The sequence below is a fragment of the Carettochelys insculpta genome, chromosome 5 (genome assembly GCF_033958435.1).
Source record: "Carettochelys insculpta isolate YL-2023 chromosome 5, ASM3395843v1, whole genome shotgun sequence".
Taxonomy (NCBI): Eukaryota; Metazoa; Chordata; order Testudines; family Carettochelyidae; genus Carettochelys; species Carettochelys insculpta.
This window is the reverse complement of record NC_134141.1, coordinates 99,954,380-99,979,307: the sequence shown is the minus strand read 5'-3', so window position 1 is coordinate 99,979,307 and position 24,928 is coordinate 99,954,380. Positions and strand designations below refer to the sequence as shown.

Below are 24,928 nucleotides of genomic sequence, written 5' to 3'. Positions count from 1 at the left end.
CACGAGCCTGTGGAGGAGCAGGGCATTGATTGCGCGGACCACCTGCACGGGAAGGATATGAGAGAGCACCCGTGAGGGGTGTGCAGGGTGTGTCTGGCCCTCTCCCTGGGCTCCCCCTTCCCCCAGGGCTCTCCCTCTTCCCTGAGCTCCCTCTCCTCCCCGGGCACCTGCTCCCACCCGGGCTCCCCTCTCCCCCTGGGTCCTCTTACCTCCGTGACGACAGCCCCGGCGGTGGCCTTGCCCACGCCGAACTGCTGCCCTATGGATCGGTAGCTGTCTGGAGTGGCCAGCTTCCAGACAGCGATGCCGACCCGTTTCTCAATGGTGAGGGCACGTCGCATGGGGGTGTCCTGATGCCTGCTCCAGGGGTGGGTATGTGGGCCTCTGGCTGCTGCTGCTGCTGCTGCTGGGGGTCCATGTTGCTTACATGGGGTGTGTGTGCTTGTGGCTCTGCAGGCTGCTGTGCAGGCTGAGTGTGTCTGGGAGGGGCCCTTTAAGGGAGCGGCTAGCTGTTGCCCCGGAAGTGCTAGTCCGCCCTGTGACCCTGTCCGCAGCTTTTCCTGGCACCCTTATTTCGATTTGGGCCACTTTTGTGTGCAGATGCTCCCTGCAGCGCCTATTTCGATGTAGTGCTGTCCTACGTCGAAGTTGAATGTCGACGGCACCAGCCCTGGAGGATGTGTAGATGCTACTCATCGAAATAGCTTATTTTGATTTCGCTACATCGAAATAAGCTATTTCGATGTACCATCCCAGTGTAGACGTAGCAATTGTGTCCAGGGACTTTGGAAACTTCAGTATATTTTTAAAGGGTTCTGATACACAGTAATTATTCATTAACACTGCACTTAAATATATTTCAGTTATATCTGAAAACTCTAGCGTTATGCATTGATCTGTTAAATCAATGACATTTTCATCTTTTTTTTTAAGAGTATTGACTATTTTCCTGTGTCGTCTGTGATGAAAAACCAGCATGGTGCTAGGTTTAATAGTAAAGGGATTAATAATAACTTTCTTCTACTGTTTGCATATTGGAGTAATTAGCTTTTTTAACAAAACTCAGGTCTCAATCAAGTTTCATGAGCACCAATTTTACCCTAGGGTAATTCTACAGACTTCACGGCTGTTATTTATAACTTACATTAGTAGTAAGTCAGCCTCTGTAAATGCATAAGATAATGCAGAATCATTTAGATAATGTAAATGTGTATCTGCAACCCATTGGATATAGAGTTAACTCAATCAGTTTTTGGGAATCCATATTAAATGATGGTCTTCAGGATACTTATCCTTTTCTAGTTGATTACTGTGTTTATTCAACTTTTCATACACATTTTTCCATATTGGAAGTATCGTTATATTAACTTCAGCTGCAGACAAAATAGTTCCTTGAAGGCTATGGTTTAACTAAGTTTTCAGTAAAGGCAGTCTGATAAAGAATATTCAAATTTCCTCACTGTTGCTTAATTTCCTTGCTTGACCTTTGTGATAGAGCACTATTGAGCTTCCTGCATTGTATTTCTCTAGTGTGTTTCCTAGAGCTCTTTAGAAAGAGAAGAAAAAAGGAAGGAAAAAATGCCTTCCATGCCCAGTCACAAAGCTTTGGTCCCTCCATAGTCTGCAGGTTCTCAAAGCTCTAATGTCATAACACATCTTTTTAATTTGATTCCCAGCTTGGATGAGAACCAAAAGTATCAAAATATCACCTGGAAAGAGAAGTGCTGGAAATATGGTAAGGAAGCCTACAACTGTGAGGTAACCAAGCCAACGTTACATGCTACTGAAGTTCCAATAGGTCAGAAAAGTATCCAAACCTTCTGGATAGTTATCCAAACCTGGCACTGTTTCAAGTCTGTTCTTTGCTAATGTTGATTCCCTGAGAGTGAGTGCTGGCAAAACAAAACTTCCAAAGCTACTCATTTGTAGTCACAATTAACACAAATTCAGATGACAATTCAATATATGTCGTCATTTGGAATCAGTACCATTTGATGTAGTGGTTGATGATGTTCTTGGAGAATTTTAGTACATCAGTAAGGTATTCACAAAAGGAATATTGATTCTTCCCCAACAAATTGTATTCATCTGCGTGCCTGGTAATTCTGTTCTTTAATATATTTTAACCAATTTGCACAGTTCTGAAGTTATACTTGGCTCTATAATCTTTGAATCTTTTAATCATCCCATAGGATATGCAAGTCTCCACTTACCTCCAAAGTGAGTTTGCAAATACAACATAGTTTATAATGACACTTCAGGAGCTGTGCCAACAACTACTGGCTCAAGCTATGCAGCAGCATCCAGACCAGTGCTGACTCTGGTAATCTCAGGGGAATGTACGAGGGCATCAAGAAGGCATTAGGACACAACCAGAACAAGATGGCACCTCTGAAATCCAAATCTGGTGAAGTCATTGCTGACAAAGCCAAACAGATGGAGCACTGGGTCAAGCACTGCTCCGAGCTGTACTCACACGAGAACATTGTGGTTGATACAGCCCTCAATGCCATCAAGCTCCTACCAGTAATGGTCAAACTGGATCAGGAACCCCCTGTGGACAAACTAAAGAAAGCCATCGACAGCATTGCAGTAGGAAAGGCCCCAGGCCAGGATGGTATACCACCAAAGGTAATCAAGTGTGCCATGGACACCCTTCTGGAACCCCTACATGAGTTAATGTGCCTGTGCTGGAGAGAGGGAGAGATTCCACAGGATATGTGCTATGCTAACATTGTAACCTTGTATAAAAGGAGACAGAAGCGACTGCAACAACTACCGTGGAATCTCCCTCCTAAGCATCACTGGTAAACTGTTTGCTCGCGTCATCCTCAGCAGACTCCAGAAGATTGCTGAGAGGGTGTATCCCGAATCACAGCGCGGATTCCGCGCAGAGAGAGCTACCACTGACATGGTCTACTCTCTGAGGCAGCTGCAGGAGAAATGCAGGGAGCAGAGGAAGCCACTCTATATTGCCTTCATCGACCTGACCAAGGCCTTCGACTTGGTCAGCAGGGATGGACTGTTCAAACTGCTCCACAAGATAGGCTGTCCACCACAGTTACTCAAGATGATCCAGTCTTTCCACAAAGACATGAGAGGAACCATCCAATATGACGGCACATTATCAGATGTTTTCAGCATCAGGAGCGGCATGAAACAAGGATGCATCCTTGCTCCGACATTGTTCAGGATCTTCTTCGCACTCCTCCTGAAGCACCCCTTTGGATCTTCAACAGAGGGCATCTTTTTGCACACAAGATCTGATGGGAAACTGTTTAATCTTGCAAGGCTGAAAGCTAAATCTAAGGTGCAGGAAGTCCTCATCAGAGATCTGCTGTTCGCAGATGATGCTGCTGTAGTGTCACACACAGAAGACCAGCTTCAGAAACTGCTGGATCAGTTCTCCAAAGCGTGCAAGGACTTCGGGCTTTCCATCAGCCTAAAGAAGACAAACGTACTTGGTCAGGACGTTGCTGAACCTCCATCAATCAGCATTGACAACTATACGTTAGAGGTCATCCACGAGTTCGTTTACCTTGGGTCCACCATCACTGACACCCCATCATTGGAGACTGAGCTAAATAGGAGGATTGGAAAAGCAGCCACAACTCTGTCCAGGCTCAGCAAGAGAGTGTGGAATAAGATCAAGTTGTACACCCACCCCAAAATGAAAGTCTACAGAGCCTGCATCCTCAGCACCCTCCTTTACAGCAGCGAGTCTTGGACCCTGTACACCCTCCAGGAAAAGAGGCTAAACGTCTTCCACTTGCGCTGCCTCAGGCATATCCTTGGAATATCATGGAAGGACAGACTGTCCAACACCACCGTCCTTGAGCAAGCTGGAATCCCAACCATGCACACCCTCCTCAGGCAGTGGCAGCTCTGCTGGCTTGGCCACGTCCACAGGATGAATGATGGAAGGATTCCAAAAGACATCCTGTATGGCAAGCTAGCCTCTGGCAAAAGATCTCTGGGATGCCCCTAATTGTGCTACAAAGATGTTTGCAAGAGGGACCTCAGGGAGGTAGACATCGAGCCGGACAGCTGGGAGGAGCTGGCAGACAATCGCAGCAGATGGAGGCAGGAACTACACAAGGGCCTTCAGAAGGGTGAGATGAGGATCAGACAGCTAGCAGAGGAGAAGCGAGCCCACAGAAAGCACAGTAAGGACCTGTCAGACACCCATAACACATGCAACAGATGCAGCAAGGACTGTCACTCTTGTGTGGGCCTTCACAGTCACAGTCGACTCTGCAAATGATGATCCCAAATGGAACTATGAAGGGCATGATCCATAGTCTACATAGACTGAAGGATGCCTACTTCTACAGTTTTGACAACATGTGAAATATTTCAGGACTTCAAAAAATAAATATTTTAACTCCGATTTAAAAATTGGGTGGTCTTTTCCACTCACTACTTTTCCCATAACACTCTTCATATAATGGTGTACTGTTTGGTCAATTAGGTTACTGTTTCTACTTCAAACATATTCTTTTTGGTATTTTTAAGCTTTACATTTGTTTTATGAAGAAGCAAACTATTAGAGATAAAATCATAAAGAATAAGGTACAAAATGAGTTTCATCTACTAAGGGATGAAGACAATAAACAGGGTTTCTAGAAATACATTAGAGGCAAGAGAAAGATCACAGAAAGTGTAGGTCCACTATTTAGAGGGGAAAGAGTTAATAATGGACAACGTGAAGAAGGCTCAAGAATTTAATGATTTTACTTGCTTTAATGAAAAAGGTTAAGTGTGAATAGTTCACACAATTAATATTAACAACTAAAGCGAAGGCATACAAGCCAGAATATGGAAAAAAATGTTAAAGAATATAAAGATAGGCTTGAAGAGGCCTGACAAAATTCACCCTGGGGCACTTAAGGAACTAGCTGAAGCAATCTCAGAACCATTAATGATTATCTTTGAGAACTCATGAAGGACATGTAAAGTCCCAGAGGACTGGCGAAGGGCAAACACAGTATCTATTTTTTAAAAAGAGGGGAAAAGGACGATCCAGGAAATTACAAGCAGGTCAAATTTGGAAAGATATTAAACAAATTATTAAGCAATCATTCTCAAAAGTAAACCAGATGAATGGGGTCGAGATGAAGTCACTATAAGGTGCATGTTTAAGTAGTTGAAAAACTGTTCTCAAAAAGAAATAGTTAGAACTTAGGTAATGAGGTGAAGAATGTGCATATAAAATGTATGGATGGGGATACGAGCACTTTGGAGGACAGGTTAAAATTCAAAATGACCTTGATAAATTTGATAATGGTTGTAAAGAAAAAGTTAAAATTCCTTAAAGTGGAAAGTACTACACACTTCGGAACAAAAAAGTCAAGTATAAATACAAAGTAGGGAGTACTTGGATGGACATTAGCACAGCTGAGAAGGATATGGGGATTACAGTGGATTAAAAATGGAACATAAGCCAATGTAGTGAAGCTGCAAAGGGCTAATATCATACTCTGATGCATTAACAAAACTTTCATATGTAAGACGTGAGATAATCATCCTGCCCACCTGGCACTGATGAAGCTGAGTATTGTATCTGGGCTGCTGGTGAGCACCATGCCTTAAGACATGGTCAAACTGGGGAAAATCCGGTGAGAACTACAAAAAGGATGAGTTAGAAAACCTAAATTATGAGAAAAAATTAATAATACTAGGCATGTTTCATCCTGAATCAAGAAATGGGGTGGAGGGGCGGACCTGAGAACAATTTTCCAAATATGTGAAGAGATGTTATAAAAAGGACTGTGCTCAATTGTTCTCCAGGCCCACTGCTGGTAATTTGCAGTGCCAGGAAGTTAGGTCACATGCTAGGAGAAATTTTGTAACTATAAGGACAGTTTACCAAGGGAGGTTGTTGAAACCCCATCACTGGAGGTTTTAAAGAGAAGTTTGGTCAAACACCTGTCAGGAGAGATATAGGTTTACTTAGACTCACCCCAGCACAGGATGATGGACTTGATAACCTCTTATAGTCTCTTTTAGCTCTACATTTCCATAGTTAGCTTCAAGTATTGTAGTAGCATACCAAAGCCCCATTTGTGCATGCACAGATCTGTGACATTATAACATTAGCTCCTAGCTTCAATTGGTTAATGATGTGCTTGGAACAAAATCGTATACACTACCATCTTGGGCTTTGGGGGATCTGACTCAGGATCTGAACGAACAAACCTGACCAAGACTGATGATCTAATACCTTTTATTGGACCAGCTTCTTTTGGAGAGAAAGATATCTGGGCTGTGTCTACAGTGCACTGCCCTTCTGGAAGGGGCATGCTAATGAGTGATGGGGAACATTCAAATGAGGTGCAGATTTAGATATCTCATGCCTCATTTGCGTATTCCCATGAGATCTTGCTTCTGGAACAGCCTTTTCTAGAAGAAAAAGCTGCTCTGTAGATGGGGTTCCTCTTGAAGGAAACAGTGCAGTGTAGAGGCAGCCCTTTTGTTTCTAAAGTCCTGGGACTGACATATTTACAACTACACTACATACAGGATCTGACTGACACACTAGACACTTATTTAAATGCCAGCCCTAGGATACAATCCTGAACCAGCTGACGTTAATAAAAAACAGCCATTGGTTTCAACACAGCCAAGATTTCACTACTAGATCTGAACATGCCAAAACTTTTGATAATTTTGAACCTAATTCTTGATCAGAAGTGTATCGTTTGGTTCCTTCTACACATGATTAACCAACATACTGTACATGATTAACTGACACACTGTACATGATTAAATGAAGTTTGACTTTTAAATTGTAGATGAATTTATTGGTTTCGGAAGACAAGTCAGAATAAAAATGTTATTTTCACACAGTTTTGTGCAATTCTAATAAATGCATCTCCTGTTCTCCTTCTCGTCAGCTCTCCATTTCCTCTTTTTCCTTTCTTTTGAGTGGAACTTGAACAATACTGTTTTGAGTAGTGGGACTGTGACACCCATTAGAAGTAACACATCTCCACTTATTTTCTCCTTCCTTTTCTTACCTGGGTAGTTTCCTCTATTATGACAGCCAGGGTAAGGCAGGATCCTAGAAGCAGTGACTCACAGTCAGAAGGTAATAAGCCATAGTGAGGTAGCGTTGCAAGTGATAGCTCACCGTAAAGCTGAGCTATCTGGGCTGCTTCATATGGGAGGAAACGAGGACTCAGAAACTCAGCATTAGGCAGAAGAACTGGGGGGAGGGATAGCTCAGTGGTTTGCATATTGGCCTGCTAAACCCAGGGCTGTGAGGTCAATCCTTATGGAGGCCATTTAGGGATTGGGGAAAATAGATGTCAGGGATGGTGCTTGGTTCCCCTAAGAGGGCAGGAGACTGGACTAGATGACCAGTCCTAGGAGATGTGTATCTCCAATTTAAAAAAAAAAATCAAGTAGGGGCCAGGGTTGTGAGGAAGGATCTATGTTTAGGGTGGCATTGTGAGGGGGACTGAAAGAAAAGACTAAAACAAAAAAGGACTGATAGGAAAGCCCCACCAAGGCTAGGAACAAGAAGGAAAGTATGTCCAGGGCACTTGGTCTCCCCGGTCAAATTTCAGTCAGTTACTGTTGATAGACATTAGTGTATGTGAGAACACAATTTGACAATGTGTCTGCTGAAAGTGAATCTGCACTCTCCTGTTTCCACTTCAGCCTTTTTGCACCCCTTCCCTTTTCTCTGCTCTGCCTTCCTCCTAACATCATCTATGGGGTGCAGTCCCATTTAGTGAAATAAAATGAGCCAGCAAATGAGAAGTCTTTGAATGGGACATACTTTTTCAGGATACTGCACATATAGGCCTCATCTACATGGGCAGCTTCTGTCAATAAAACTCGGCTTTTGTCGACAAAACTCACCGAGTGCCTACATGGTTAAAACGTTCTGTCGAGAGTTTGTCAACAAAACTCAGCTCTTCAGCTGGCAGTGTTATACCTCTCCCTGACCAGGTAGAGTGCCACTGTCAACAGAGTGCTCATGTAAACACTTCTGTTGACAGAGTGTTTCTGGTTCCCCATGTAGCCCTGTTTGCAGTTTCCAGTCAACCATTCTGTCAAGAGAGGGCAGGGAAGTCTGGCTGCTCCCTGTTGACAGAGCAGCTTTCTCTTTCTATCTGCCTTTGTGTGCAGACACTGTCAACAGATGTACTGCTGAGGTTTCTCTCTTGACAATGACCTCTATTGGCAGAGGTTGCCTGTGGAGACACAGTAAGTATAAAAACTAGCTTTTTAAAAGAATTATTGGTGATTTGTGCACTGAAATTTAAAAATGTTGGAGGACTTTTGATTCAGAAATGCTGCGATGTCACTAATTGATATGTTAACCATCCTTGCATATTATGATTTAAAAGCCCATAGTCTCTCTGTATAAAATGATGCAAGGGCTTAAATTGAATCTTACTGATTACATTGGATAAACCATGGGGTACTGAACCTTAAAACATCAACATTCAGATTATGTTTAGAGTTTTTATAGTTACATTTCTATTTGCAGCTAATGCCATTTCCAGCCATTCAATCATGTTCAAATGTAATATTATGAATGGAAATGAAGTTAGGAATTAATTTTTTCTTAATGCATGATCTTATTGCATTGACACACTTGCACATGCTGACAACATAGTCCAAAATTAGGTAAAAACAGCATTTTTAAGTAGGAAAGCAGCAGATATTTAAAAACACTTAAGAGATTAATTTAGCTTTTTAAGCAGGAGACACAAGCACAAGTGATAATCTTATTTACTACAATAGGAGTTTTCAGATAAAAACAAGGTTCTATATATCCCATGGAGATCTACAGGAAAAGAGAAACAGGGAGAAGAGCATGTGTAACTAGATTTCACTATCATCTTTATTGTTGCTTCACTGTATGACGTGGTGTAGTCACTTAGGTAGTAGTGATGACAATAATGTCACTAGAGTTCTCTCTTTCCAAAAGCAGTGTGGTCAGCTACTGGGAGGGAATGTAGTGAAGCCTTTATTTCAAACTGTAACTAGCTATTGATGTTAAAATTAATGTTGCCTGAAGTTTCCACATGAATATATGACATCTGTTAATCCTGAAAGTACGAACCAAGTGTATCTTCATAAGCTTGCAGAGTTAGAATCATTATAAGAACAGATTTTGGAGCATAAATTTGCTGCAAGGTGTGTGTGCAATGTCATGCAGGAAAGTGGTAGTCAGCTGAAAAGGAAGTTTGAGGAGTTGAAACCAGAAGAGACACTTGAAATAGCTAATAAACATGACTATGAGCTGCCCTAGAGTAGTCTAATAGAAAGACACATACCAGGCTAGGGAGCTGCTAAGGACAAGACAGAAATTCAAGGGTGACAGGAACTATGAAAAGCCACAGCAATTGTTGGGAGCACAAGAAACAACAGCTATCTGAAAGAATAATCTCAGCAGAGAACCAAGGATGCTGAATTAGAAGCAGAGAAGACAGAGCATCAGGTGTAGATTAACCTGGACAAATAGAGGCAGCTAGTGGACTAAAGCAAAAATAAATCTTGGGGCTTTTTAAATGGACAGAAGCTAGCCAGCCTTAAAGGGGTAAAACTTGGAATGATTGCTTGAGCCTTGAGCTACAGTTCAAATTCACAGACTTCTTCAACTAAAGAACAAGTTCTCCAGTGGGGGGGCTTTAAGACAAAAGTGAGGGAGTAAGGCTATGTCTACACAACTGCGGTCTGTTGACAGAAGTTACTGTTGGAAGAGATCTTCCAGCAAAACCTCTGTCAACAGATCACATCCCTACACAAAAGTGGATCAAAAGACGAATCCGTTCTGTCAACAGAGAACAGCCAGACTGCCTGGCCATTCTCTCAAAAGAAGGGCCAACTGGAAGTTCAGCTAACAGTGCTTTCTGGGAAACCAAAAGCCCTGTCTATTGACAAAACCCCCCAGAGCCTCTACATGGCATTTCTGTTGACATGAATGGTCAATAAAGACATTATTCCTGAACTGGAGAGGCACAATGCTGCCAGTGGATGTGCTGGGTTTTGTCGACAATCTGTTGATATCATGCATTTTGCATGTAGATGCTCTGTGGGGTTTTTCAAAAAAAACAAACCCATTTTAGTTGGAAAAACCCTCTTGTGTAGATGTAGCAACAGTGAATAGGGTTGTTTGGGGTGTTTCATTCAGTGTCATCTGAAGTGTGTATTAGAGTCTGACTTTCAGAAGCTGAAATCCACAGGTAATGGATTTTGGCCAACAATAAGAGTGGCGGGAGGACAATAAAGAAGAGTCCCTAATATGACAACCAGGTGACACACAGCCAAGCTTAAGCCTAGATCTGACAGATAGAGGACACAAGGGCTAGATCTTCAGCTGGTGTAAATAAGCTAATATGCATACTGTATATTTCACACACAATATTTCCTTCCAGAGTGTGTGGGAATTAAGCTGCCATATTGATGGTGGGTCTAAGAAGCACTGGAAAATAAATATGGAATTGTATCATTATACTAGACTACCTCTTAGTGGCTTACTACAGAACTATGTTGTATATATATTTTTTCAATAACTAACCACTATGTCTGTAGTATTTGTACCCTTTCTTTCCTGGCAAGCTAGAAGGAAAGGCTCTTTTTGTACTAGATATGTCTTAGGCTACATCTACATGGGCAGCCTATGTTGACAAAACTGGGCTTTTGTCAACAAAACTCGCTGAGCATCTACACAGTTAAAGTTCTCTGTTGAGAGTTTGTCTGTTCAGCTGGCAGTGTTACACCTCTCCTTGATCAGGCATATCACCTCTGTTGACAGTGTTTTGTTGACAGAGAACCCACATAGACACTTTCGTTGAAGAGAAGGCTTCTGGTTTCCCGGGCAGCCCTGTTTACAGAGCTTCTGGTCAGCCATTCTGTTGACAGAGGGCAGGGCAGGGCAGGGCAGTGCAGCTGCGCTCTGTAGACAGATCAGCTTGCTCTTTCAAGCTGCTTTTATGTGTAAATGTGATCTGCCGACAGAGGCTGCTCATGTAGACGTAGTCTTAGTGTATATTGGTATCCAACCAAAGGCTAGAACCTACAGACCCTACGACCTATAGGACTACTAAATATCTGAAATGGAATGCTGTACCCTGACACCCTGTGACCTCAGGAAAGGGGACAGTGCAACATGGCAAACATTTTAAAAAGAGTATTTAAGTAAGGCAAAAACAATCTCTGTTCATTGATGGCCTGAAGCATTACATTTATTTAAGTGTTAATAGCTTTTAAGTTATGTGCTCATTACCTACTTTATGAATTAAATATAGACTGAGGATTATTTCCATAAGAAATATAGTCCCATGATTTATTCAAAAAGTTTCAAATGATGTTAAACAAGGCTACTTCTTAATCTTTATTTCTATGGATACATTTAAATTATATTGATAAAATAGCACAGGAAATCACTTGAAAGTCCTGTTATTGCAATTCGGTATAATACAATGTCTATGTCTATATTACAGCGATTTGTCAACAGAAGTTTTTGTTTTTGTTGAAAGATATCAGCAAAACGGCCAACTGAAAACATAGCAGACAGGGCTGCCCAGTGTCCTGGAAGCCCTGTCTGTCAAAAGAGGGCCCTCCTGGAATGTTCAGACTAGCTGTCTGTCAACAGAGATCTGTTGATGGAGACGTTATGCCCTTTGGTGAGCAGAATAAGGCTGTTGACAAAAGTGCCGCATTCTGTTGATTTCTTGTCGACAGAACGCCTTCGGAATCTGGATGCTCCCTGGGTTTTGAAGCCAAAATGCCGGTTTTGTTGACAATAGCCTCTAGTCTAGACATAGCCAATATATTATAACTACAGGTTTGTGGCATAGATAATGCAGATCAGTGATCTATTTTCAGAGATAAGTGCAGCTCCTGTTTTACTGAATATGGCATACCTTAGTAGTTATTGGAGAGGGTATATATTTGACCATTTGAATTCTTTGCACTACCTGCTAATAATTTCATGTAAAGGCTTTGAGTATATTTTAAGTTTACAAATACAAATTGAATGTTAAACATAATGTATCACATCAGAACTACATTTGCAATTAATTACACTTGATACCAAAAAAGGCTAATACAATTAACGGAAAGGTGCATGCTTGTATAACTAAATAATATAATCTATATACAAAAAGGGCAGAGGCAAGAAGATTCTTCTCTGAGTCCTAATTATGTTCTCTGGAAGTGAAGAATCCCACTGTTCTACATTCTGTGACACATGATCTGTTTCTATATTCAGCCAACATCTTGCACTGTGGCCTAAAAATAGGAACTTTAAATAGTGGCTCAGAAAGGGTATTAACCTCTTTCTCACATGCTCAGTTTGTCACATTGCTAGAAGTATTAATAAAACAAGACTGTGTCTGGGGTGAGAGAATGACAATGCACACTGTAGATCAGCCAAGTTCTGCTCAATGGCTAGGCAAATGTCTTAGTCTTTTATATTCTTTCATGGTTTGTCTGTCATGTTTTTAATGGTTTTCGGCATACTATTAAAAATTTCTCTATTCAGGGCCTTTTTTGTGAAAGATGCCAATGAACACAACATACTTTATTTCTACTAAACATTGATGTAAGATTTTATACTTGTTAGAAAATTTCCACATTACCTACTGTACAACTATTACTTCAGCACCTTGTTCTACTCTAAGCAGAAATAGGTTAAATCAGGGCTCTAAAATACCATTTTACAAAGATCAGTCAATAAAAACATAAACTGTGTTTAATTTTCTCAGTTAGTTCATAGTAATTTGACACCATCTAACCATGAAGATCCCGCAACTTACCGTCTACCCCTACCCCTGAGAACATGGGCCTGATAGTGTGGATGAAAAGTTAACAGCTAGGCTCTGGCAAATCATAATGGAGAACAAGGATATTTTGATGAAAACTGCCATCAACAGCACCTTCATATTTAGAACAGGGGGTGTGTGACTGAGCATCTTCACTGACCATGGATGTGAAAGAGATGGAATCAGATGAACTAGGTCCCAACTCACAATGTCCATGTTCTATGTGAAAACCAACTTAATGATCAGGCACCCATATTCTGCACCTGTTTCCTTTCTCAGATGGTCTCTCTGATAGTGTATTGCACTCGTGTAGTCTTCAATTCATATAGTACAGTGATTCCTGCTAACCATTAGAACTTCCAAACATGAGTCTCCTACAGTTCTAGATACTCCTCATGGTGAATCTTCCTCCTCAATGAACCATCTTATTAGGTCACTGCCCCTATTCATTTGGCTATATGGTCATATGTAAGTTAGCACTAGAAATACTGGAAGACATTCCGGGGGGGGAAAAAAACATTGAAAAGGTGTAAAGTTTCTCTGAGAGATGAACATATTATGGACAAAGAAAAATCACTACTCCCTGTCCCTAATACTTTTTAACCTCTTATTTAAGACTTGCCAGCAAAAGAGATGTTTATACAGAGGTTATGTTTTGGTACTGACGACAAGACTCGCATTTTTTCAGGAAGCAGTAACTACAGGAATAATAAGATATTACTGTATTAGACCCAGTTCAACAGAAAGTAATAGAATTTTGACAAAAATATTCTTGTAACTGTCAAGATTTTGCTTACTATTATAGAATGCCTGTCAATAATAGTCCAGAATACCAACTGATGGTGAAGTTACTGTTGTATTTTGGCCTATTGCTTTATAATTCTGTGCTGTTTGTTGTACAAGAGTGATACTGGAAGGAAATAAATATGTAAGAAATCTGTTCTTATGCTGCTGTGGAGAGGATTAACTTGGCTAACTTCCACAGCTTTAAAAGAATTTATGCTCTTAAACCATCAATGAACCAACTGCTGAATTCATCTATAAAAGAGCAGTCAGGAAACTTCTTGGCTGGTTTACTTACCCTATTCATGCTCTGCATTTATTTAGGGCCATATTTTCAAACAGGAAGGCTGAAAGTTTATATAATGAAAATACAGTTTTTGCCTATTGTAAATATCTAATTAGCATGACTTCCAAGGAAAAGTAGGGACAGTCATTTTCTTCAGCACCAGACAATGCATGCCATCAAGTTCACCTCTTCATTGTGGTAAACAATAACTAGAACTTGCACTTACTGAGGACGAACTTACAGGAACTGAGCCAAAGCTCACTGAAGTTAACTGAAGGAAACTCATTGACTTCAAAGAGCTTTGGATTGAGCCTGTAAATTTTAATTTGAAAGATTTTGCCAGACACAGAAACATTCCCTATCTTCTTATTGGGTTGAATGTTTTTTGTCTACCACTTCCTGCAGCATTTCTTATTTCAAGTAATCCCAAGAGCATTAACTAGTTTCACGCAGATGTCAGATAAGTAGATTTACACATTGCCTTTGTAGTCCAGGTTAAACCTGTATATTTCCATAATGAATTAGGCATCTAAGTTCCATGAATTAAAAGAGGATGCACATTTTGAAACACAAAAATTTCAATAGCTTCATTATTAACAATACAGTTTCCCTCTTTTAATACTCAGCAGATAATTATTTTTTCTTTACCACAAGCAAAATCTCAGACAACAGCCAAGTTTTGGATTTCAAAAACAACACACACGGGAGAAAAATAAAGACTCCTGACATATGCTGTTTGCGCTTTATATTGGAACTCTTTTTCATGTCTCATCCCTGAAGCACCTACCATAGCATTAAAAAATACGTCCTACAATTTGATAGGATGGCCAACCTTTTTTCATCAGGGGCCACACAGCAATTTTTTACATGTTCCAGGGGCTGAACATAAAATAGCCCCAAACTGCCACCCTACCCCACCCCAGGTTTAAATCTCCCACAGCCCCAAACTGCCCCACCCTTAACCCCCACAGCCTTAGACCCCTCCACGGCCCCAAATCATCCCCAGCCTTAAATCCCCTCCCCACAGTCCCAAACCACTCCCAGCCTTAGACCAAATCCCTCCATGCAGCCCTCTAGCCCAGCTTCTCCATATGTCTGTCTCAATACCCCCACTGCTTCTCCAGATCAGCCTATCCATCTATGCTGACAACTCCCCACTCACCATCCAACCCCACCAGTCTGTCTGTCCATCTGTCCCCCCTCCAGCACCCCAACCCAGTCCTGTCCTCCTGTCTGACCCAACACCCTCCCACTGCCCCTCCAACCCAGCCAGTCCATCCATTATCTGTCTGTCCATCCAGGTGCCGCTAACTTGAGGACACCACTCCTCTTGATGAGCAGGTGCAGAACTCCTGCAGCAAGACCTGGGGGTAGGGTAGAGCTGGCCCCACAGCAGTTCCTCAGAGATGGCAGGCTGGCCATAGTACACAGGCTGTGTGAAGACATTCAGCAGTGTGCTCAGCAGCTTGACACCCTCTGTGGGGCTGCTCTGCTGCCATGCCGGCTGTCGGAGGAGTGAGTGAATGAGCACGTGCCAGGACTACTCGTTATGTGGGCCACGTGGGGAGACACTCTCCAATCTGAGGGATGGAGCCCATGTTCTCCACAGTGACCCCTTCTGGCTCCCCCACGTACGTCACGACAGGGTGCTGGGAGCTGTCCCGGCTGCGTTGTACGGGAGCTGGTGAAGGGAGCAATGGTGGGAGCTGCTGTTGGCTCTTTAAAGACCCACATGTGGCTCGGAGCCAGCTGGCTGTCTTTTAAAAATGGCAGCGCTGCTGGGTCAGCAGGCTGGATAAAAAGCCTCTGTGGACTACATTCTGGCCCGTGAGCCATGTGTTGGATACCCCGGGCTTACGTGCATCAAATGATGAGTTCTTTAAAGCATGAGAAATTATAAGATAGGGATAAGGCTGATTCAATATTATATTCAAAGAAAAGACCTCACATAGAAAGAGACTGCCACACAAGGAAAAAGCAAACATGCTCTTAAAAAAGACACTATACATCACTTCTCACAGACAAAATTAGCTCAGCAAGCACATGTAGAGTATGCAGTTTATGCCTGATGCCTAGGAATTCAGTGACCACACTTCCCATGGCAATAGTAGTTTCACATATTATAGGAATGGTCATGCTGTGGTAAGCATAGTCTATCATATACTATTTTCTCCTGGCTTTTTAGTAGAAGCTACATAAGAGAAATTGATGACACCAATCATACTCTGGGCAGGAGCCATGGAGAATAATTTCTCACTTTGTTGGAATTTGACAGGAACTTGGAAGTGTGATGCTGAACTGAGTTAGGCAATAAGGAGGCCTGTTGCAATACCTGTCATTCTCTGAAAGAAGCAGACATTGTTTCCTAAGAAAACTCTTTTGAACGTTGTGATTTATTCTAATTCCATTCTCCAAATTACAAGATATAGATTACTCTACTATAATTGACTCCTCATAACTCCCTGTCATTTCATTTAGTTTTGTGTGTTTAAACTAACATTTTGCACCTACATTTCCCAACATTTTATCAGACAAGTAACCTTTTTATTGAGAACAATTACCTTGCTGATCTGGGATTTGCATTACCTTAATATATTATTTTAAATGATCATATGAAGATCCAGGTTGAAATATTTTAGATAATAACAATGAGCTTGTTAAATTGATAATTCTTTATTGTGAATATATCAGTATTTTTATTGTTGAAGTGAGATACTTTTTCAATTTTAGGCTTTATATGTTTGCTGCTTGTCAGATATCTGCAATATATTACAACACTTAACCAGAGTACATGGTCATGCCAGTCACTGCCAGACTTAGAAGAGAAAAAAGTGAAAGATTTATCTCCTAAAGCTATCCCAGCTATCAAATTTACTGCAAAGTCAGGTAGGAAGTAACCATTCATTAACAACGCCCAGAGTAAACTGAAGGAACTTGCATGGAAGTTTCTGGGACAAAATCAGTAGTGATAAAAATGGTTGGGAAAATCAAAAGTTGAATGTAAATTAGTCAGAAATAGATGTAAATTGATTTAAGTGACGAACCAGTGTAACTAGCACCAGTATCAGAGAGGTAGCCGTGTTAGTCTGTAGTTACGAGAACAACAAGAAGTCTTGTGGCACCTTATAGACTAACAGATAGTTTGAAGCATAAGCTTTCGCGGGTCTTTGCCCATGAAAGCTTATGCTCCTAAATATCTGTTAGTTTATAAGGTGCCACGAGACTTCTTGTTGTTCTCGTAGCACCAGTATGGCATTCATGACAATAAAGCAGAAGAGCTTGGTAGGAAGAGAAAGAAGGGTATATAAGATAGGCAAGAAGTTGGGAGGAGGCTTTTTCCTTAAGTTCCAATCTCCAACACACTTGGTATTCCAAAGACTTGTCTTTACTGCAAAATTAACTCCAGTTAAAATTTAGTGTTCCCCCAATTCAATAACCTCCCAAATACAAAACAACAAGAAAAAAAACTTGTGTTAGATGACTTTGTTCTTAATCAATGATTCTACCACTATTCTCAAGACATATTCTCTCCCCAGACTTTTTTATTAATGACTTTATAATATGTACTTATTTGCAGAGATAATAATCCGTCCTGCAACAGTGACCAGTATGCTAATGTATAAATATAAGATTTCTGGAAACCTAAAACTGAAGTATCATACAATTCAAAAGGGGAAATAGTCACAAGGGGAGTCAGGTTATCTGTAGCTTCATTAAAAAAAAGCCCAGTCCTGTAGCCTCACTAAAAAAACCCAGGCCTGTAGCATCTTAAAGACTAACCATTTTAATTACTAGGCAATGAGCTTTTGTCTTCTTCAGATTTCAAAAGGAGAAACTTTTCAATTTCACAAGGAGAAAAAGTACTCACTAAGCAGCCAGACCGAAAATTAAAATGTTTAGATTAATAAAATCTATTTAAGGTAATTTTAGAGGTTTGTATGACTCATTCTTGTGCAGATAACAATTTGAGAACATTGTGATACATCCTATCTGTGCTTTGCATGCAATCTTTATTGCTGTGTGAGCACAACATTGTTTTTAATTACATGCTCATGTAACACAAGGCAAATGTATCCCCTCTACAATTGTGGAACACCTAATGTACACTAGAGAACCATTTCCCATTAGACTCTCAATCTTACCGCTACTTACAAAGTGCTTAGGAGCCATTTCCTCTGCCATTTTTTAAGGCTGAATGAGAAAGCTACCACTAAAATACTGTCATCATTTTTGAGAAGGGTGCTTCTGCCAGTGTTATTACCACCATGTCTGTGTCCATTTAGGTCTCTAGCCTTTAATTGTACATTGACATTTTCCCAAGAATACCAGCTACATTTTCATTAGGACACTGTGCATCCTGAAAGATTGATGTAGCTCTTGATGGAAGTATTCACCTGAAATGAAATCTTCCTAATAAACAATACGTAGAACAAAAGAAATCACAACATATATTGTAGAGGAAATGACTTCCATAGTTAACATTTCATAACAGTTTCCACTCTTAACATGTTACTTACTTACTCTCTCCAAAAGTTATTTTTCAAGCTTGAACAAACTTGATTGTGCCATTTTTAGTATGTAGTGAGTTAAAAAAATATAAACTTGACATGTTTAAAATACATTGTTAACAATTCTGCAGCTAAAAAGTTTTGCAGATAAAAGTTACAGTTTGGTAGGGATACAGCCCTCAGAGAGAACAAATGTCTACAACTCTCAAAAACAATGATTTTAATTTAATTTACATACGACCCTTTCAAGTTGAAAAAATAGCATAAACGAAAGCTTATTTCAACTACAAAAGAGGCTGCATGCAACTCATGAACCATAGGTTTACTATCACTGGCCTAGATATTTTTTTCTGGACTTCCTTGTTTCTTCATAATTTTATCTGGAATTTAGATGTCAAGGGCCGTGTCTACACTAGCCCCAAACTTCAAAACGGCCATGTAAATGGCCATTTCAAAGTTTACTAATGAAGCGCTAAAATACATATTAAGCACCTTGTTAGCATGTGCGCAGCCACAGCACTTCGAAATTGATGCGGCTCGCTGCCGCGCAGCTCGTCCCAACGGGGCTCGTTTTCGAAAGGACCCCACCTACTTCGAAGTCCCCTTATTCCCATCTGCTCATAGGAATAAGGGGACTTCGAAGTAGGCGGGGTCCTTTCGAAAAGGAGCCCCATTGGGACGAGTCACGCGGCAGCGAGCCGCGTCAATTTTGAAGTGCCGTGGCTGCCCGCATGCTAATGAGGCACTGAATATGTATTTCAGTGCTTCATTAGTAAACTTCGAAATGGCCATTTACATGACCATTTCGAAGTTTGGGTCTAGTGTAGACATAGCCAAGGTGTTAAGAACCTTGTATAGTAAAGTCTTTCATATCTGGCAGCCTCGGGTCTAGGAGGTTGCTGGATATTCAAATATTCAGGATAATAGAGGTATACCTAGCAATGCTTAACACCAAAGAAAAACAAGATTAGATATTAAGAAACAAATGTATGCAGATTACTTTATTTATCAACAACAGAAGTATTGTACACTGTAAACTTATACTGTATTTGCTGTATTTATTTGCATTTACTTTCACTATACTGTACTTAATGGAAAATGTAACTAAAATTTACTTCTGGTTAAAATGCTGCTTATCTGAGATTTCTAGCTTATGGAATGCTGGATATGAAAGAGTTTATTGTACCTTAATATGAATGGAGAGTAGAAAGGGGAAAAAATCCCCTCTCATTCATGCACAGAAGAGAGGGTATTTGTGGTTTTTGTTTTATCATGAATAGAGCTTCAAATAAAATGAAGAACAAGTGCAAAAAAAATCCAACATAACATAATTTGAATATGCTTGTGAGTAAATTATAACCGAGACCCATTATAAAACTGACAACATACTTCTCATGTAGCTTCCCTGCTAATAATTGAGAGAGATTTAGCAATTATATCAGAGTGCACCACACATTACATATAAGTTGCTGTGTCAGCTGCAGGCATGCTGTGGTAATGAGAGCCTGGGATACTCATGACATCTATATAGCAATCCCTCGATTATGCAGAGGTTGCATCCTGGGCAACCTCCATGTAAATTGAATTTCACGTAAATTTGAGGGGGTGTTGGGTGAGCAGGCAGCTGGGGGATATGTGGGGGCAGTTTTTTCCTGCTCCTGTCAGGGACAGCAGCCTCACTCATGGCTGCCACTCCTGACAGGAGCAGTTTCTTGCTCCTGTCAGGGATGGTAGACATGTTAACCTGAGACACACACAACTTGATTGCATGTATCTTGAGGGTTTACTGTATTGGGAATATTGGGTAAACACTGGAAGCTGGTAACACAGAGCTTCTACTCTAAAGATGTGCCAGATCTGAATTACTTACCTTCACTAGAGAGGAAAAACAAACCATTTATTTAATTAACTCTCTGTGAATCATTATAATACCTATTCAAGAGGAAAAAAAAATGATAGACTGACAAGGTGATGGACTAGGTCACTTCAGTAATTTCTATTTTGCCCAAAATATCAGGAGCAAACACTGCCCATGAAAAGATTCAATTTTAATATTTTTTTTAACTTTAAAAGATGAAAGCTGTGGCTACACTAGTGGGTTTGTTGACAAACCTCATGGAACATCCTCACACAAAATGCATTTTGTTGACAGTATATGGACAAAAGTTGGCACTTCTGTGGACAACCTGCTGCCACTCCCAGATGAGGGGGAGCGCCTTTTGTCAACAGCTTCTGTCAACGAAAAAAGAAAAGCTGTGTGGACACTCTTGGGGGGAAGCCTTCTCTCAACAGACGGGGCATCCAGAACAATGGGTAGCCCAGTCTACTGTGCTGCCAGGTGCCTGTTTTGCTGAGAGAGTGGCCAGGTGGTCTGGCTGCTCTGTTGAAGGAGTGGAGCACTCTTCCGATTGGCTTTTGTGTATGGCTGCACTCTGTTGACAGTAGTTCTGTTGTGAAATCTCTTCTGACAGTGACTTCTGCTGACAGAGCACTGTGGTGTAACCATAGCCAAAGTGTCTTGTTTAGTGCAAATTTTGCCAAAGAAAATCCCTCACACATCTTTCAAAATTGTAGAGCTGTCCTGAGGAGTCTTGGTGAAGTGGTTCCCAAAATTTTCAATACTGTGAACGCCCATCAAAGTCAAATCTAGTTACTTCATTAATGTACACTTAATTAAATGAAAAAAGAAACCACAACATAGATTTTCGGACAGCAGTTAATAACATTATTGGGAGATATTCAATTCATAATAATAACAGATTGCAACTTTGCAATTTATTTAAAACTTATTTTCTATGATCATTTTATCTTTTTTTTTCGTGGACCCCGTGAAATACCCTGGTGGATCCCTAAGGCTCCACAGACCCCAGGTTGGGAACCATTGCTGTAGTGAGTTATGATCTATGACATTCAGTATTATAGATCCCAGGGTAGGAATACTAAAAGGCACCCACAGGGACGAGTGACATTTTCACAAGATGGTAGAATAATAAAAATAAATGGTTCTCTCTCCTTTCTTCCTCTCTCTACTTTCTTCCCATTCCTTATTCATTTTCTGCCCTCTGTCATTCCTTCCTCTTCCCTTTTTTCTCTCTCTCCTGCTGTTTTCCCCCATTCTATACTCTTAAAAGGCAATCTTTGGAGCCAGCAGCCACTAGAGAGTGTTATGATGACACACACACACTTGAATAGCTTGACAATGACTTACCATCAAGGAGAGGAATACATGACACAGGGACTTATCTAAATAATTGTTAAATATACATCATGGTTAATATGAGTTAGACCTTTCTTTCTCCCCACTCAATACTTCCTTCCACAGAAACTCCCAACCCCTTCCCCATGAAAGATTTTAAAAAGCGCCAAGACAGACCATATCCTCCAACAAAGAAAGGTCTTTTTTTCATTCTTTTTTGCAGCCACAATGGGTTTGATTGCACTTTTGTGCAGCACAGCTGTACTTCCAAGAGGAGGCCTGTTCACCATGAATTGAGAACTGACTTCTATTCCAAGCTCTTCCACTGACTTTGAGTGTGGCTGTGGGCAAATGATGTCACAACTCCATGCTTTAGTTTCCCTATTTCTAAAATGGGGATAATGAAACTGACCTCTTTTGTACAGCACTTTGAGCTCTATTGATGAAAAATGCTATGTAAGTTATTATTAATTATTATTAATTGATAATAAACTGCTCCTCTCCTGCCCATTTTACGTAGGAAAGGTAGTACCAAGGCTTTTCCATTGTCCACCTGTTTTACCCCATCCTACCAATATTCTTGCAGAGGAGGGTATCAAGTAAATATCCCGTGTCCGCTTTGCTTTCTTTGGTGACACAATCTGAGCAGCCCTGAATAGTCTGAACAGGAGAGTAAATATGTTTTTCTTGTCCTAACAGTCTTGCATGGTCAAATACAGGCTACAACAATACATGGGATACATCAATGAACGCTGGCAGTTGACCAGTTTTTTGCCTTTGCAATTTATGCAGCAGCTTAGCATCAGACTTCTGTTCCTATTCATACATTGCTGTTCATGGATAGGTGTTCAGATACCCTAGTGTCATGTGTACTAGAATAACCTAAAGAGATTAAAATGGTACAGAACGGTCATAGAAACCGGTTTTTCCCCTTAGCCTAGAAATTTCCCATGGCAAGGAGGAAAAGCCTTTCCACATCAAGTAGAACTATTTTTTGTTTGTTTTTGTCTTACCTCCCGAAGGGGATCATTGAGCTCATTGAGAATATTTTCCTCATCAAAGATCTTGCCTTGGTAACGGTGTTCATAGTAATCATGGATTTTTTGGCGCATGTCAGCAGGTAACTTGTGAAATGACATGTATTGTTCCACTTGTTTGTACTAGGAAAAAAATAGAAAATGAAGAAGAAAGTCAATAAAAGATTCAGCCCATTACTCTTTTACAATCTAAAGCACCTGTAAAACGAAACCTAATTCATGCAGTTGCTTAAAGTAAAGCAAATACAAATGTTGAAAAGCTTCTAACACACAAAGAAACACAATATACCCATGGAAGAGAGGGGACAGCACCTATAAAGTTGTTGATTCCAAACGCTGATGATTGATATAAAAAGTTATTGTTAAGGTCTGAGGGCTAACAAAGTATCCTTGCATACTCAAAAAAGGCAAGTCAGAAAAAAAAACAATTGAGTCGTGGGAAGAGTTGACCATTGTCAAAAGAGTCAGATAAATTTCCCTTTAAAATGATCAAATTAAACAAATCTGAATTGTAACATTTTAACAAATAAACATGCTAAACAGCAAACACAGTGTGGCCACTTGGTGACTCAGCTATAATAAGGATAATTTTCAAAGGGGATTAACAATAAGGTGATTCCGAGGAAGACCATTAGTCTGCCTTAGAAGTGAAAACAAAACAGGCTAGTTGGACACCAAATTGAATTTCGGATATGGAAAGCCATTTCAACTCATTTGGTTCTCAGCTTTCAAAAGGTCCTGTCAAAAGTATTTCCTGACAGGTGATTGCAGTCAGAAAGAGGGACAGAGGCACTGAGTGATAGTCTGAGGTGACAGGAGATGGGGAAGCTTGAAGGTTAAAGAGGATGAAAACTATCTAGAAACATTGCTTACTTTTTTCTAAGAGGTCACATTAATTTTTTTATTCCTGTGTATTTTCAGGCTAAATTGGTGATCTTAACTGTGCTTTAAATGAAAAAATCCAACACAGCCTTCATTGTGATGTCTATGGCGTCTCCAACTATAGTAGCACTATAATGCAATTAGAAGTGAATACATCTTACATAGCCTTTCCATTAAATATGGTACTAATCTTGAGCCTGCATGCGCAACTTCCTTAGGGCATGCACACAGATCCCGGAATCAGTTTTTGCTTTGCATGATTTGATGGGTCTAGACACGCAATGTTCTCTCCCGGCATCATCTGGTGACTAGCTTTGTGAGGGGTTAACAGCTCTGCAGCGTGTCTAGGTTAGCTACAGCACTAGTCTAGGTTAGCCTCTCTTTCTGCACTTCCATTTTGCAGAGGAAGGACTCCTTCCCATTTTATTTGAAATAAATATTCAAACACCCATCTGTGAGACTCAGGCTGCGTGCTCACATCTGGTTTGCCCCATAGAAAGTGGAGCCATAGAGCTGAGTTCTGTTCATAGCCACTGTAAATCAGTTACCAATTAAAAATAATCAGACTGAGCTATCTTACAGATTGGTTGCAATTTATCTACAGACTGAAATTTTCAAATGTTATATTTCAGTAATGTTAACAAAAATGAACTCTCAACATTTTGCAGTAGCTAAAAATGTATGCTAGTCAGAAACACTCAGAATAGATATTGCAGAGAAATCTTTCACAAATGCAAGCAACCTTGAAGAAGAGAACATTGATACTAACAACTATTTGTTTGTCATTAATCACACTATTCACCTTCATTAGTGCAGTAATTTGTATATCAGTGGGAATTTTCTCCACACAAATCTGCTCTACTTTCTACTTGATTGTGCTTACCACATGATAATTTTATGGAGACAGAAATAATAAAGCAAATGATATTTTCAAGGTATAGAGTGCTTGTCTACCAGTGGGCCTCAAAGTATTTTTACATTAATTAAGTTATACAATGCCCCAGGTGAAGTAGGTATTATAATATTCACACACATTGACAAAATGGTAATCTGAGGCACAAAGCAGTTAACTGATCTGCCCAAGGTCTTTCAATGTGTCAGTGGGAGAGTCAAATAAAATTTTTGACTTCAGACTGCCAGTTTCCTGCACTATCCACTAGAAAACACTACCTCTTTTGTGGTGTTAGGCATGTAGTATTATCAGTAGAAACTATTTAATATCAAATGCTCTTAAATATGTTGCCAGCATTTGCAATTTTATCATGACTTATATTATTAGGCGTGTTTCTTAAATCCCTTAGCCTTCATTTAGAAAAATAGTAAGTTTCTAGCTCTCATGATGTGGAGAACAGTTTTAATGCTTGAATCCTAAAACTTCATAGACAGAAAGTAAGTAAAAAGAACTTAAGATTTATTGTTTTGAAGATTTTCATGATTTGAGCCAATCT

At 40.4% G+C, this 24,928-nt stretch overlaps 1 protein-coding gene across 1 annotated transcript in view; it reads right to left on the bottom strand.

Annotated features, from left to right (window-relative positions):
• HCN1 (hyperpolarization activated cyclic nucleotide gated potassium channel 1) overlaps window positions 1-24,928 on the bottom strand; it is a 267,708-nt gene that overhangs the window by 27,164 nt on the left and 215,616 nt on the right. The window contains exon 5 of the mRNA XM_074994298.1: window positions 22,575-22,721. Within this exon, the coding sequence (XP_074850399.1) occupies window positions 22,575-22,721 (147 nt within the window). The remainder of the gene's footprint in view (window positions 1-22,574; window positions 22,722-24,928) is intronic.